The sequence below is a fragment of the Oncorhynchus masou genome, chromosome 22 (assembly GCF_036934945.1).
Source record: "Oncorhynchus masou masou isolate Uvic2021 chromosome 22, UVic_Omas_1.1, whole genome shotgun sequence".
Lineage (NCBI taxonomy): Eukaryota > Metazoa > Chordata > Actinopteri > Salmoniformes > Salmonidae > Oncorhynchus > Oncorhynchus masou.
The window spans coordinates 29,344,210-29,359,401 of record NC_088233.1 but is presented as its reverse complement, the minus strand read 5'-3'; the positions used below and the strand labels follow the sequence as shown (position 1 = coordinate 29,359,401).

Here is a 15,192-nt window from a genome sequence, read left to right as displayed (position 1 = left end):
TTTCTCCTCCCTTGTACAGTACTTGATTGATAAATTAAGGTCACTGATCAGTAAGGAACCACTCACCTGGTAGTCTAGGACTTAATTGAAAGGGAAGAAAAAACCAGTAGACATTAGGCCCTGCATGGAATGAGTTTGACGCCCCTGATGTAGACCCGTCACAGCATCTTCGAGATGTTGAGCACACGTGCCAAGACGCACTTTTTATATTTCATTCAGTTTGTGACAAAACTAAAATCGGTAGAATTGAAAATGCGATGGAAATATATTTAACCTTTTAATTATATATTTTTATTCAGTACATGAAAACTTAAGAGAAAAGGTCCATTTTGGGAAAACACCACTGGTGAGAAAATATGCGGATTCTAGAGTATTCACATTTCCATCCAATTGGCTACAGATTGAAATTTAGATAGTGAAACAAAGTAATCTTGCATCGGTCTGATAATAGTCAGGCTAAACTATGGGATTTGTCAAGTAAGGCGAAAACAAGTTGATAACTGCTTGATAAGGAACAATAGAGTATTTTAAATCATTGTCATCAAACTGTGTCTGGGTTTTCGATCCTCCCTTGTACAGATATGATTGTCACTGAGGAACTCTCCTCACCTGGTTGTCTAGGTCTTAATTGAAAATAAATTTTTAAAAACAGCAGACAGTAGGCCCTCCATGGAATGTGCTTGACACCCCTGTTCTAAATGATCTTCAAAACAAGTCTGTATGCACAGGGAAATATGTGAATCAACTGTAAATTTCAGTGTTCCTCAAGGTTCCATTTTAGGACCACTATTGTTTTCACAATATATTTTACCTCTTGGGGATGTCATTCGAAAACATAATGTTAACTTTCACTGCTATGCGGATGACACACAGCTGTACATTTCAATGAAACATGGTGAAGCCACAAAATTGCCCTCGCTAGAAGCATGTGTTTCAGACATAAGGAAGTGGATGGCTGCAAACTTTCTACTTTTAAACTCGGACAAAACAGAGATGCTTGTTCTAGGTCCCAAGAAACAAAGAGATCTTCTGTTGAATCTGACAATTAATCTTAATGATTGTACAGTCGTCTCAAATAAAACTGTGAAGGACCTCGGCGTTACTCTGGACCCTGATCTCTCTTTTGAAGAACATATCAAGACCATTTCAAGGACAGCTTTTTTCCATCTACGTAACATTGCAAAAATCTGAAACTTTCTGTCCAAAAATGATGCAGAAAAATTAATCCATGCTTTTGTCACTTCTAGGTTAGACTACTGCAATGCTCTACTTTCCGGCTACCCGGATAAAGCACTAAATAAACTTCAGTTAGTGCTAAATACGGCTGCTAGAATCCTGACTAGAACCAAAAAATAGCCTCCCTACACTGGCTTCCTGTCAAGGCAAGGGCTGATTTCAAGGTTTTACTGCTAACCTACAAAGCATTACATGGGCTTGCTCCTACCTATCTCCCTGATATGGTCCTGCCGTACATACCTACACGTACGCAACGGTCACAAGACGCAGGCCTCCTAATTGTCCCTAGAATTTCTAAGCAAACAGCTGGAGACAGGGCTTTCTCCTATAGAGCTCAATTTTTATGGAATGGTCTGCCTACCCATGTAAGAGACGCAAACTCGGTCTCAACCTTTAAGTCTTTACTGAAGACTCATCTCTTCAGTGGGTCATATGATTGAGTGTAGTCTGGCACAGGAGTGGGAAGGTGAACGGAAAGGCTCTGGAGCAACGAACCGCCCTTGCTGTCTCTGCCTGGCCGGTTCCCCTCTTTCCACTGGGATTCTCTGCCTCTAACCCTATTACAGGGGCTGAGTCACTGGCTTACTGGGGCTCTTTCATACCGTCCCTAGGAGGGGTGCGTCACTTGAGTGGGTTGAGTCACTGATGTGATCTTCCTGTCTGGGTTGGCGCCCCTCCTTGGGTTGTGCCGTGGCGGAGATTTTTGTGGGCTATACTCGGCTTTGACTCAGGATGGTAAGTTGGTGGTTGAAGTTATCTCTCTAGTGGTGTGGGGGCTGTGCTTTGGCAAAGTGGGTGGGGTTATATCCTTCCTGTTTGGCCCTGTCCAGGGGTGTCCTCGGATGGGGCCACAGTGTCTCCTGACCCCTCCTGTCTCAGCCTCCAGAATTTATGCTGCAGTAGTTTATGTGTCGGGGGGCTAGGGCCAGTTTGTTATATCTGGAGTACTTCTCCTGTCCTATTCGGTGTCCTGTGTGAATTTAAGTGTGCTCTCTCTAATTCTCTCTTTCTCTCTTTCTTTCTCTCTCTCGGAGGACATGAGCCCTAGGACCATGACTCAGGACTACCTGACATGATGACTCCTTGCTGTCCCCAGTCCACCTGGCGATGCTGCTGCTCCAGTTTCAACTGTTCTGCCTTATTATTATTGGACCATGCTGGTCATTTATGAACATTTGAACATCTTGGCCATGTTCTGTTATAATCTCCCGGCACAGCCAGAAGAAGACTGGCCACCCCACATAGCCTGTTTCCTCTCTAGGTTTCTTCCTAGGTTTTGGCCTTTCTAGGGAGTTTTTCCTAACCACCATGCTTCTACGCCTGCATTGCTTGCTGTTTGGGGTTTTAGGCTGGGTTTCTGTACAGCACTTTGAGATATCAGCTGATGTACGATTTGATTTGTGTAAAGATACATTCTCTGAGAACCACCAGTGTAAGCAAATTGCATATCAGTCATTACGTTTTTTCGCCTTCTGCCTATTTGCTCTTCTGTCTCAGCATTCATGTTGCTTTTGTTACTAAGTGGTAGTGTTTGCAGTATTATACTGGATATTAAAGTTTACACAAGGATGTGTTCTTAAGGCTTTATAAGGCTGGTTATCATAAGAGAAAATAGGTCAGTCACCCAATAAATAGGTCATTGTTAGTACAATTATGGCATGTTCAGCTTAGAGACTGTCTGCCCATTTGTGTTTGAATCTCTTAGCAAACTGGAGGGGCTCGCTCACTGGGTTGTGTTTGAGAAATTCCTCTTCATTAGTTACATAACCAACAATACCACTCTGTGTGCATATCTTTTACAAGACAAACTTGACATAAATCCATTGAACAATTTTAATAAGATGACATAGATGAGTTAACACAAGTTATGTAGTGTTTAAACGTCATAATAAAAAAGTAATTTAGCACACTTTGCACTGTCCACCTCAATTTCAAACGTTATGAGCACAGCCAAACAGCAGAGGTGATGATTCGACTTCCGCTTTACTTTCCTACTGCAGTGCACCGGTGGCACACTTGCCAGAGTAAATTGATATAGTACAAAAGTAAACAAGTATAATTGTTTTTTATTTCCAAGTTCTCCAACGTTAGCTAGACCTACTAGGCTAGTTCTGTTGTGATAACGTCAGTTGTGTCACGTCAGCGTTAAGGGCCAACCACCAAGCCCATAACTATAGGCTACATATCCATAAAACGTTTGTGAGCATCCACCCTAGAGAAAAGATGATTGTTTTTCATTCTGCAGTCCTACATGTCAATCAACTGATCAATGCAGCACAGACACTGGTTCAAACCATTCATGGGGTCTCTAACGCACAGACACAACCATTCAATGCAGGGTATGTTCATTGTCATAGTGAAAACTGCAAATAATGCATCGGTGCAACAAATGTTATAATAACCGGACAAAAGTTAGCTCACCAATGTACTTTGTCTCAACAATCCACAGGTACTGCAGGATTGTGTTCCAACTAGGCACCACACCTGACCAACTAAGCTAATTGATCAGTTCAATGATTGCCTAAATTCAATATACAGTGCCTTGCGAAAGTATTCGGCCCCCTTGAACTTTGCGACCTTTTGCCACCTTTCAGGCTTCAAACATAAAGATATAAAAATGTATTTTTTTGTGAAGAATCAACAACAAGTGGGACACAATCACGAAGTGGAACGACATTTATTGGATATTTCAAACTTTTTTAACAAATCAAAAACTGAAAAATTGGGCGTGCAAAATTATTTAGCCCCCTTAAGTTAATACGTTGTAGCGCCACCTTTTGCTGCGATTACAGCTGTAAGTCGCTTGGGGTATGTCTCTATCAGTTTTGCACATCGAGAGACTGAAATTTTTTCTCATTCCTCCTTGCAAAACAGCTCGAGCTCAGTGAGGTTGGATGGAGAGCATTTGTGAACAGCAGTTTTCAGTTCTTTCCACAGATTCTCGATTGGATTCAGGTCTGGACTTTGACTTGGCCATTCTAACACCTGGATATGTTTATTTTTGAACCATTCCATTGTAGATTTTGCTTTATGTTTTGGATCATTGTCTTGTTGGAAGACAAATCTCTGTCCCAGTCTCAGGTCTTTTGCAGACTCCATCAGGGTTTCTTCCAGAATGGTCTTGTATTTGGCTCCATCCATCTTCCCATCAATTTTAACCATCTTCCCTGTCCCTGCTGAAGAAAAGCAGGCCCAAACCATGATGCTGCGACCACCATGTTTGACAGTGGGGATGGTGTGTTCAGTGTGATGAGCTGTGTTGCTTTTATGCCAAACATAACGTTTTGCATTGTTGCCAAAAAGTTCAATTTTGGTTTCATCTGACCAGAGCACCTTCTTCCACATGTTTGGTGTGTCTCCCAGGTGGCTTGTGGCAAACTTTAAACAACACTTTTTATGGATATCTTTAAGAAATGGCTTTCTTCTTGCCACTCTTCCATAAAGGCCAGATTTGTGCAATATACGACTGATTGTTGTCCTATGGAAAGAGTCTCCCACCTCAGCTGTAGATCTCTGCAGTTCATCTAGAGTGATCATGGGCCTTTCATGGGCTGCATCTCTGATCAGTCTTCTCCTTGTATGAGCTGAAAGTTTAGAGGGACAGCCAGGTCTTGGTAGATTTGCAGTGGTCTGATACTCCTTCCATTTCAATATTATCGCTTGCACAGTGCTCCTTGGGATGTTTAAAGCTTGGGAAATCTTTTTGTATCCAAATCCGGCTTTAAACTTCTTCACAACAGTATCTCGGACCTGCCTGGTGTGTTCCTTGTTCTTCATGATGCTCTCTGCGCTTTTAACGGACCTCTGAGACTATCACAGTGCAGGTGCATTTATACGGAGACTTGATTACACACAGGTGGATTGTATTTATCATCATTAGTCATTTAGGTCAACATTGGATCATTCAGAGATCCTCACTGAACTTCTGGAGAGAGTTTGGTGCACTGAAAGTAAAGGGGCTGAATAATTTTGCACGCCCAATTTTTCAGTTTTTGATTTGTTAAAAAAGTTTGAAATATCCAATAAATGTCGTTCCACTTCATGATTGTGTCCCACTTGTTGTTGATTCTTCACAAAAAAATACAGTTTTATATCTTTATGTTTGAAGCCTGAAATGTGGCAAAAGGTCGCAAAGTTCAAGGGCGCCGAATACTTTCGCAAGGCATTGTACCTGGTCTTCCAGATCAGTTAAATCAAAAACATGAAGTGCCTGCAGCACCCAGGACCAGGATTGCCTACTCCTGCTATAGCCGGTTGTGCATATTAGCTAGATATTAGGCCATTCATAGAAAATATTAGTGCTATAAGCTAAAGATTTACCAATCAAAGTACAAGAAAAAAAAAGGTTACCAGATTATGAAATTGAATATCTGTACTGCGCGTTCCTCCAGGCTGCGTGGTTGTCCCCATGGCACGCAAAGCTTGAGTTTAGACAAAATGTGTATACCTGGGCTACAACACAGTGCAATGAGGATTTATTATTGTTACCAAGTGAGTACACAATTCTTGTCCATAGGCTGTAATCTGCAGTGATGTAGACTTATTTGAATAACCTCTCAAATGTCCTGTTTTATTTCATGTCAAAATAACTGCATTGGCCAACAGCCTAGGCCTGATTGTGCAACCATTTGGATCCGTTTGGGTCTTTTCTCAACAGTTTAGAAGTTCCAGAAAGGTACATTAGCAGGCCACTCCTGATGTATTTTGTTAGGATGTAGCCCAGTGTTAAGATTGGCCTATTGGAAAATATGTGCGTCTCCTCCCCACACAATCTTAATGCTGTAGACTACTTTATATTCAGCAAGAGTGTATCTCTCATCCAATAGGCTATTAGTAGTCTAAATACAGTTGAAGTCAGAAGTTTACATCTACTTAGGTTGGAGTCATTAAAACACATTTTTCAACCACTCCACAAATTTCCTGTCAACAAACTATAGTTTTGGCAAGTCGGTTAGGACATCTACTTTGTGCATGACACGTAATTTTTCCAACAATTTTTTACAAACAGATGATTTCACTGTATCATAATTCCAGTGGGTCAGAAGTTTACATACACTAAGTTGCTGTGCCTTTAAACAGCTTGGAAAATTCCAGAAAATGATGTCATGTCTTTGAAGCTTCCGATAGGCTAATTGACACCATTTGAGTCAATTAGAGGTGTACCTGTGGATGTATTTCAAGGCCTACCTTCAAACTCAGTGCCTCCTACCTTCAAACTCAGTGCCTCCTAACTTCAAACTCAGTGCCTTCTACCTTCAAACTCAGTGCCTCCTACCTTCAAACTCAGTGCCTCCTAACTTCAAACTCAGTGCCTCCTTCCTTCAAACTCAGTGCCTCCTACCTTCAAACTCAGTGCCTCCTAACTTCAAACTCAGTGCCTCCTACCTTGAAACTCAGTGCCTCCTACCTTTAAACTCAGTGCCTCCTTCCTTCAAACTCAGTGCCTCCTTCCTTCAAACTCAGTGCCTCCTTCCTTCAAACTCAGTGCCTCCTACCTTCAAACTCAGTGCCTCCTTCCTTCAAACTCAGTGCCTCTTTGCTTCAAACTCAGTGCCTCTTAGACCTCCACAAGTCTGGTTCATCCTTGGGAGCAATTTCCAGATTCCTGAAGGTACCACAATAGTACGCAAGTATAAAACACCATTGGACCATGCTCAAGAAGGAGACGCGTTCTGTCTCCTAGAGATGAACGTGCTTTGGTGAGAAAAGTGCAAATCAATCCCAGAACAACAACGGACCTTGTGAAGATGCTGGAGGAAACGAGTACAAAAGTATCTATATCCACACTGAAACATGTCCTATATCAACATAACCTGAAAGGCCGCTCAGCAAGGAAGAAGCCACTGCTCCAAACCGCCATAAAAAAAAGCCAGAGTACGGTTTGCAACTGCAAATGGGGACAAAGATCGTACTTTTTGGAGAAATGTCCTCTGGTCTGATGAAACAAAAATAGAACTGATTGACCATAATGACCGTCGTTATGTTTGGAGGAAAAAGGGGGAGGCTTGCAAGCGAAGAACACCATCCCAACCGTGGAGCACGGAGGTGCAAGCATCATGTTTTGGGGGTGTTTTGCTGCAGGAGGCACTGGTGCAGTTCACAAAATAGATTGCATCATGAGCAAGGAAAAGTATATGGATATATTGATGCAACATCTCAAGACATCAGTCAGGAAGTTAAAGCTTGGTTGCAAATGGGTCTTCCAAATGGACAATGACCCCAAGCATACTTCCAAAGTTGTGGCAAAATGGCTTAAGGACAACAAAGTCAAGGTATTGGAGTGGCCATCACAAAGCCTGGCCTCAATCCTACAGAACATTTGTGGGCAGAACTGAAAAATCCTGTGTGAGCAAGGAGGCCTCGAAACTTAGTTACACCAGCTCTGTCAGGATGAGTGGGCCAAAATTCACCCAACTTATTGTGGGAAGCTTGTGGAAGGCTACCCGAAACATTTGACCCAAGTTAAACAATTTAAAAGGCAATGCTACCAAATACTAATTGCGCGTGTGTGTGTGTGTGTGTGTGTGTGTGTGTGTGTGTGTGTGTGTGTGTGTGTGTGTGTGTGTGTGTGTGTGTAAACTTCTGACCCACAGGGAATGTGATGAAAGAAATAAAAGCTGAAATAAATCACTACTATTATTCTCACATTTCACATTCTTAAAATAAACTGGTGATCCTAACTGACCCAAGACATGGAATTTTTACTAGGATTAAATGTCAGGAATTGTGAAAAACTGAGTTTAAATGCATTTGGCTGAGGTGTATGTAAACATATGACTTCAACTGTAAGTGTCCAACAAGCTTTTGTAGTCTTGCTTTTCTTGGGACTCCACAAGATTTAAGAGGAACAGGCAGCGGAGAGGCCTGGTGCGTAATTGCGCAACAGAACAAAGACAGACAGGCTTGGGATGTAGACTATAGTCTAAATTAGAAGCATATGCATATTAGCCCATAATTCATAAGCTCAATACTGCAGTGAATATATCCCGTAAATTTACACAAAATATTTATGTTTTATCAGATAACAAAATCATAGGGAGCCTACACTGTGCTCCTGAGGCTGAGCTGAGTGCGCTCCCTCCCAGTCCCCTGGTACCAGCTTGAAAAGCTACCCTATAGTTTCAGCCTTTTAGGGACAAGAAATGTAGCCTACAACAACGTAATGAAGAATGTTATTGTTTTCAAGTGAGTACAAAACTCTAGTCTAGGCTGTAGACTGCAGTGAAAAGCCTGTCATTTGAATAACTGCTCAAAAGCCTGGTGTTTTGAATGCATATTCATTTCAAATTGATTGCATCTGGCCTGCCTGATTGGACAATCATTTGGATACATTGTTTTTTCCCCTCAAATTTTTAGCCTTCAAGGTCCAGGCACATTAGCAGGCCAGCAACATGGGGTATTTTCTCAGGATTTATCAGCTAACAGAAACATGCTAAGGCAGGGATCTCTAGTGGCGAGCATACAAATTATGATAATGCGGAGAAAGTTTGGCTTCAGTGTTTAAAAGCGTTTGAAAATGAAGTGGATACTATTAGAGATTGGTGCTGTTGAGGTATTCAGAGCACTACGTAACCTACGTAATGCAGAGGCTATATCACATGACATTTCTGGTACAATTCCGAAACATCTAAACAATGACTCCTTTTGCAAAAAGTCTACCAAACAAGAGTTAATTTACTGTTTTTCCAAGAATGTAAAACTGTATACAATAAGTCCCCACTATACCTAGAGTACTAAAACGTGGAACTTGTAGGTAAGTGAAGTGCAAACTGTCACGTCCTGCAGTCACATCCTGGTCTTGAGGGGGTCCTGAGTGCTTAGGGGGTAGGGGCTAGAGGCTATTTCTGGACTGGACCACAGCTATGCCCTGTTGTCACTTGGCCTTGCTGGGGGTCCATGCCGAGGGCCTAAGGGGTAGTGGATAGGGTTAGGGATTGTTTCTGGACCGGACCACAGCTGTGTGGGTCCTGCCTAGCATCACATCTTGGCCTTGAGAGGGACCATACCGAGAGTCTTTAGGAAGGTCTCCAAGGTAGACAGGTACTCCTGGGGGTGTCGTCTCAGGTGGCCTGCATGTGTTGACTCCTCCCATTTCCTGTCTGTCACCTCCATCCCTCGTTTTCTCCAGTAGGCGATGATCTCCTCCATGCCCTCCGGGTCGCACAGTGCGTCGTTCTGGCAGAAGAAGACGAGGGCGGGTGCGGTGACAGGGTTATTCCAGAAGACATCAATGCCGTTGTTGAAGTAGTCGACTGTGTGGTGTTTGAAGGCTCTGAAGTAGAGCATACTGGCCCATTTCACCTGGCTCTCCAGCCGGGGGAGCAGGATCTTACCTAGACCTGAGGAGATAATCAATGACAAAATGTAGTGAACAAAAAATATGAAAACGCAACACGTAAAGTGTTGGTCCTACGGTTCCGGAGCTGAAATAAAAGATCACAGAATTTTCCACATGCACAAATAGCTTCTCTCAAATTATGTGCAGACATTTGTTTACATCCCTTTAAGTGAACATTTCTCATTTGCCAAGATAATCCATCCACCTGACAGGTGTGGCATATCAAGAAGCTGATTAAATAGAATGATCGTTTCACAGGTGCACCTTGTGCTGGGGTCAAAAGTCCACTAAAATGTGCAGTTGTCACAACAATGCCATAGATGTCTCAAGTTGAGGGAGTGTGCAATTGGCATGCTGACTCCAGGAATGTCCACCAGGGCTGTTGCCAGATAATTTCATGTTCATTTCTCTACCATAAGCCCTCTCCAACATCATTTTAGGGAATTTGGAAGTACATCCAACTGGCCTCATAACCGCAGACCACGCATAACCACTCCAGCCCAGGACCTCCACAGTTGGTTTCCATACCTGCGGGACAGTCTGAGACCAGCCACCCGGACAGGTGATGAAACTGAGGAGTACTTCTGCCTGTAATAAAGCCCTTTTGTGGGGAAAAACTCATTTGGATTGGCTGGGCCTGGCTCCCAAGAGGGCGGGCCTATACCATCCCAGTCATGTGAAATCCATAGACTTGGGCCTAATGAATTAATTTCAATGATTTTCTTTTATGAACTAACTCAGTAAAATCATTGAAATTGTTGCATTTATATTTTTGTTCAGTATAAATGTCCTGAGGATAAAGGACAACATCATATAACCTCTAACCAGGCTATACTAGACAATGCTAGGCTGTCAGATGTGTTACACCTGGTCGGTATCCGCTCACGGTAACCCCTGTCCCCCAGACTCACCTGTAGCCATCCTCTCCAGTGAGCCCAGCACAAGGCTGTCATAGATGTGGCCTCTGATCCTCTGAGTGAAGCCATAGTACTTCTGTGTGTCACGGGACACATGCACCAACAGCTGGGTGAAGGTGTACCCTCCTATGGAGAAGGCATGCACGAGCAGGGGGCGTGACACAAAGCAGTCACTCTGCAGGAGATCTAGTACCCTCGCCCCGTAGTCCAGGCCCCAGCGAGGCCACAGAAACTGACTCACCTAGGGTAGAGGAGAGGAGATATAAGAGGTATATAAGAGAGAAAGGAGACCATAGAGAGGAGTATTCTAAACAGAATGTTTAAATTGTTACAGATTTTCCACCCATGAACGTTGTCCCTTCCTCACCGCACTCTCCACTATGAGCACGTCAAAGCCTGTACGGAAGTAGATCTCACAGTACTTGGCCACAGCCTGAGGTCGCGACCCCAACCAGGGCAGCATCAGCAGCAGGGGCTTGGTTGGGGCAGAGGTAAGGGCTAGGGATGGAGAGGTACTGGCTGCATCGTTCAGGGCAGACAGAGGGCCAGGGGAGGGTTTAGGTGAGGCTGCGTCATTCAGGTACAAGGTGACGGTCTTGCTGATGCGGTGAACGGTGACCCTACGGGCTTGCATGGTGACAGCAGGGATTCAGAGTGCAGGGTTAGGGAGCCTGGAGGTGGTGCTGTAAGGCAACTGTGGTGAAGGCTTTGGTCTGGAAGGGGAAAAATATTTTGCAGACAGATTTGCTGTTTAAACATGCAACATTACAGATAGGGTTTGGAAGCATAAGGACCTTATCTTTCACATCAGCGAGAAATAATATATATTCAATTGATACAAAACTTTATAGGGTTAGGTTTCCCACACTTCCATATTACAGAGGTTCTTTACAGAAAACAGACGAAAGACCGAGTGGAATAGCTACCTATGCTAATTAGCTATATGCATCTCCGAAAACATGTGTAAACGGAAGACGGACGCCCCAAACGTGTTGTCACTGAAAAATACTGTTGGCTGCAATGGCGTTAAAACAGTGTACTTACATTTGGGCAGTGGTGTAAAAGATGCCTTAATAGAAAATTACTCAAGTACAAGCCACCCAGTAAAATACTACTTGAGTAAAACTCTTAAGTATATTTAAAACCAAATACTTTAAGTATCAAAAAGTCAATGGAATTGCTAAAATCTACATAAGTATCCAAAGTAAAAGTATAAATCATTTCAAGTTCCTTATATTAAGCAAACTAGACGGCAAAATGGAATTTGTTTTAATGACAGATAAAGCATTTGTGTTTAGTGAGTCCGCCTGAGCAGAGGCAGTAGGGATGTTCTCGACAAGTGTGTGAATTAGACCATTTTTCTGTCAAAATGTAATGAGTACTTTTGGGTATCAGGGAAAATGTATGGAGTAAAAAGTACTTGATTTTATTTAGGAATGTAGGTTAGTAAAAGTTGCCAAAAATATTAATAGTAAAGTAAAGATACCCCGAAAATTACTTAGTAGTACTTTATTTTTACACCACTGCATTTGGAAAATTATTTTGATGTGATATGAAAGAGGGATGTGTTTCTAGAACCGTACTGCAATTGAGAATCGATTCATGTTTAAATGGTGCATTTGAATGTTTTGTCTTCTAGAGCCAATTCGCCTAGGAATGTAATGTCCTTGGACTATAAGGAGCAACGTTAGGCTCCTTTATTCCATTATTGGGCTAGTCGTAGCCTACAACATTCTGCCTTCTTCCTACAGTTTTCAGCCAATAGCTCCGCCCACCACTGACTCATGTGAACTACAATCCCGACGCTGTGTTTTAATGTTTAGAAACGTCAATAATCATTGCTTGTAATATGGCTTTCCAAACATATGGCCCTTATCTTTCAGCGAGAAAGAATCCTTCAGATAAAAATATATATATATTGTAATGACCTGACTAGATCATAAAGGAACAATTGTCCAGACAGAGGGTTGAGTTTACGAATTGACGGTTTATTAACCCAACTTTACACAGGCTACTGTTTGGCCGTAGCCCACACCAAATAAACGAAAGATACCCCACAAGCCAACCGTGACCTTCTCTTGTGAAGTCCAGACATAAGAGAGAAAACAAAGGCTAAACCTGGTCTTAACTTCCAATGCTCCATCCCCCTGCCCAACCCCCCTCCACGCCACTCTGCCAACCGCCAGGAAGCCCGGCATCAGAACATTCCAGGCATTCCCGTGATTGGCAGATAGCAGGTTGATTGACATGTCGGACCCCGCGAACACTGGGTACTGGTAAGTACAATACAACCACCTACTAGCCTAACACATAACAAACAGCTGTCTGTGCGGGTCGCTACAATATACAGTGGTACAAAAAAGTATTTAGTCAGCCACCAATTGTGCAAGTTCTCCCACTTAAAAAGATGAGAGAGGCCTGTCATTTTCATCATAGGTACACTTCAACTATGACAGACAAAATGAGGGGGAAAAAAATCCAGAAAATCACATTGTAGGATTTTTAATGAATTTATTTGCAAATTATGGTGGAAAATAAGTATTTGGTCACCTACAAACAAGCAAGATTTCTGGCTCTCACAGATCTGTAACTTCTTCTTTAAGAGGCTCCTCTGTCCTCCCATCGTTACCTGTATTTGTCACTTGTATTTATTTACCTGTATTTGGAGGACAAAGAATGCTGAGTTGCATTCAAAGAACACCATACCTACTGTGAAGCATAGGGGTGGAAACATCATGCGTTGGGGCTGTTTTTCTGCAAAGGGACCAGGACGACTGATCCGTATAAAGGAAAGAATGAATGGGGCCATGTATCGTGAGATTTTGAGTGAAAACCTCCTTCCATCAGCAAGGGCATTGAAGATGAAACGTCGCTGGGTCTTTCAGTATGAAAATGGTCCCAAACACACCGCCCGGGCAATGAAGGAGTGGCTTCGTAAGAAGCATTTCAAGGTCCTGGAGTGGCCTAGCCAGTCTCCAGATCTCAACCCCATAGAAAATCTTTGGAGGGAGTTGAAAGTCCATGTTGCCCAGCAACAGCCCCAAAACATCACTGCTCTAGAGGAGATCTGCATGGAGGAATGGGCCAAAATACCAGCAAGTGTGTGAAAACCTTGTGAAGACTTACAGAAAACGTTTGACCTCTGTCATTGCCAACAAAGGGTATATAACAAAGTATTGAGATAAACTTTTGTTATTGACCAAATACTTGCAAATTAATTCATAAAAAATCCTACAATGTGATTTTCTGGATTTTTTTTCTCATTTTCTCTGTCATAGTTGAAGTGTACCTATGATGAAAATTACAGGCCTCTCTCATCTTTTTAATTTGGAGCACTTGCACAATTGGTGGCTGACTTTTTTTGTCCCACTGTATATACACACTCACTGTACTGTAGCCGTTTTGCACAGATCCATATAGCTATAAGTCCCTCCAAAACTACACTTCTGCTACACTTCCAGAGTTAGCTTACACACAGGTGTTCGCAGCATACTAGATAGCTCATTTTAAAAAAATCGATATATTTTTTCCCCTCACTGATATGAAAGAAACTCCGTATGCATCCAAAACAGTTAGGCAGAGGACGAATGTTACTGTTCAGATTGAGCATCGGGGCTCTTAACAGGCCAATGACTTGTGTCAGTCATTCTCAAAGGGAAATCGTACCTCTGACTTTCTCAAGGATACAGTCATTATGTGCAAACACAACTAAAGGCTAGCTGCACATTTGGTACCTGACAATATCATTGAAAAATGCTGGTAGCTGGCCAAATGAATGAAAATGGGTCGTTCCATATTTTTAAAGGCATGTTAATGGTTCATTTATAACTATTCCCCAGGTCGTTGCTGGAAATGAGAAGGTGTTTTCAGCCAACTTACCTGGTTAAATAACGGGTAAATAAATAAAAATGGTCAATGTGGCCGAGATAAATTCAATAACTAAAAAAAACACTTTAAATTGTATGATCAAGTGGTCAAAACTGGCAAAGCTAACTTAGCTAGTTATCTTACTGTCGTTAGTTATCGGGCTTAGCTGCCTATGTGGCAAAAAGGCTATATAACATACAGTATCATGTATACAGTATTGAAATCAACACGAGGAATGTTACTAGCTAGCTATTATAAGAACTTACCTGTGAAAACGTGTTTTGTGCCAAAGTGCCCCGTCCCGACGTGCCCGAAGTACTCATCAGAAACGGTGGTACACATGTAACAAACCCACACGAAAGGGGCTATTTATATATCTTAGACAACCCGGTGAAATCGTGCCTACATCCGAAAGGCGCTGATTTAAACAACGATGAGCATAACGGCTCTTTTCAGTGAGCCGGCTCGTTCGGCTCAGCTCACCTAAAAGAGACGGCTCTTTTGGCTCCCAAACGGCTCTTTAAAAAAAATATGTTTTGTATTTTTTCAAGTCAGTTTGCGATAGTTTGACTCTGATTGGTGTTAAAACATTTCTAATTAAATGATCAAATGAAATCATACTCTACCTTTACCACAATGTATTTAAAATGCATTGGTTTGTTATGAAAAAGAATGCTATTAAACATGTGCATTTAAAGTACAACTTTTTAATGTGTATAAACAAAGTGCATATAAATCTAAACATTCAAAACTACTACAATTTGAAAAGCATAATAGAATATTGCACATTATCAAAGGAAAATAAATCATTTGCAAAACTGCAGCATCCCACAA

The 15,192-nt window shown here is 42.2% G+C and overlaps 1 protein-coding gene across 1 annotated transcript; it reads right to left on the bottom strand.

Annotated features, from left to right (window-relative positions):
- Positions 1-7,892: 7,892 nt before the first annotated feature.
- On the bottom strand, positions 7,893-14,747 carry LOC135508698 (uncharacterized). The gene is made up of 4 exons (XM_064928932.1): positions 14,625-14,747; positions 10,859-11,204; positions 10,486-10,732; positions 7,893-9,575 (listed from the first exon to the last, which is right to left on the bottom strand). The coding sequence occupies exons 2-4, from the start codon at positions 11,123-11,125 to the stop codon at positions 9,214-9,216; spliced, it is 876 nt and encodes a 291-aa protein (XP_064785004.1). The 5' UTR covers positions 11,126-11,204; positions 14,625-14,747; the 3' UTR covers positions 7,893-9,213.
- Between the last annotated feature and the right edge of the window lie 445 nt (positions 14,748-15,192).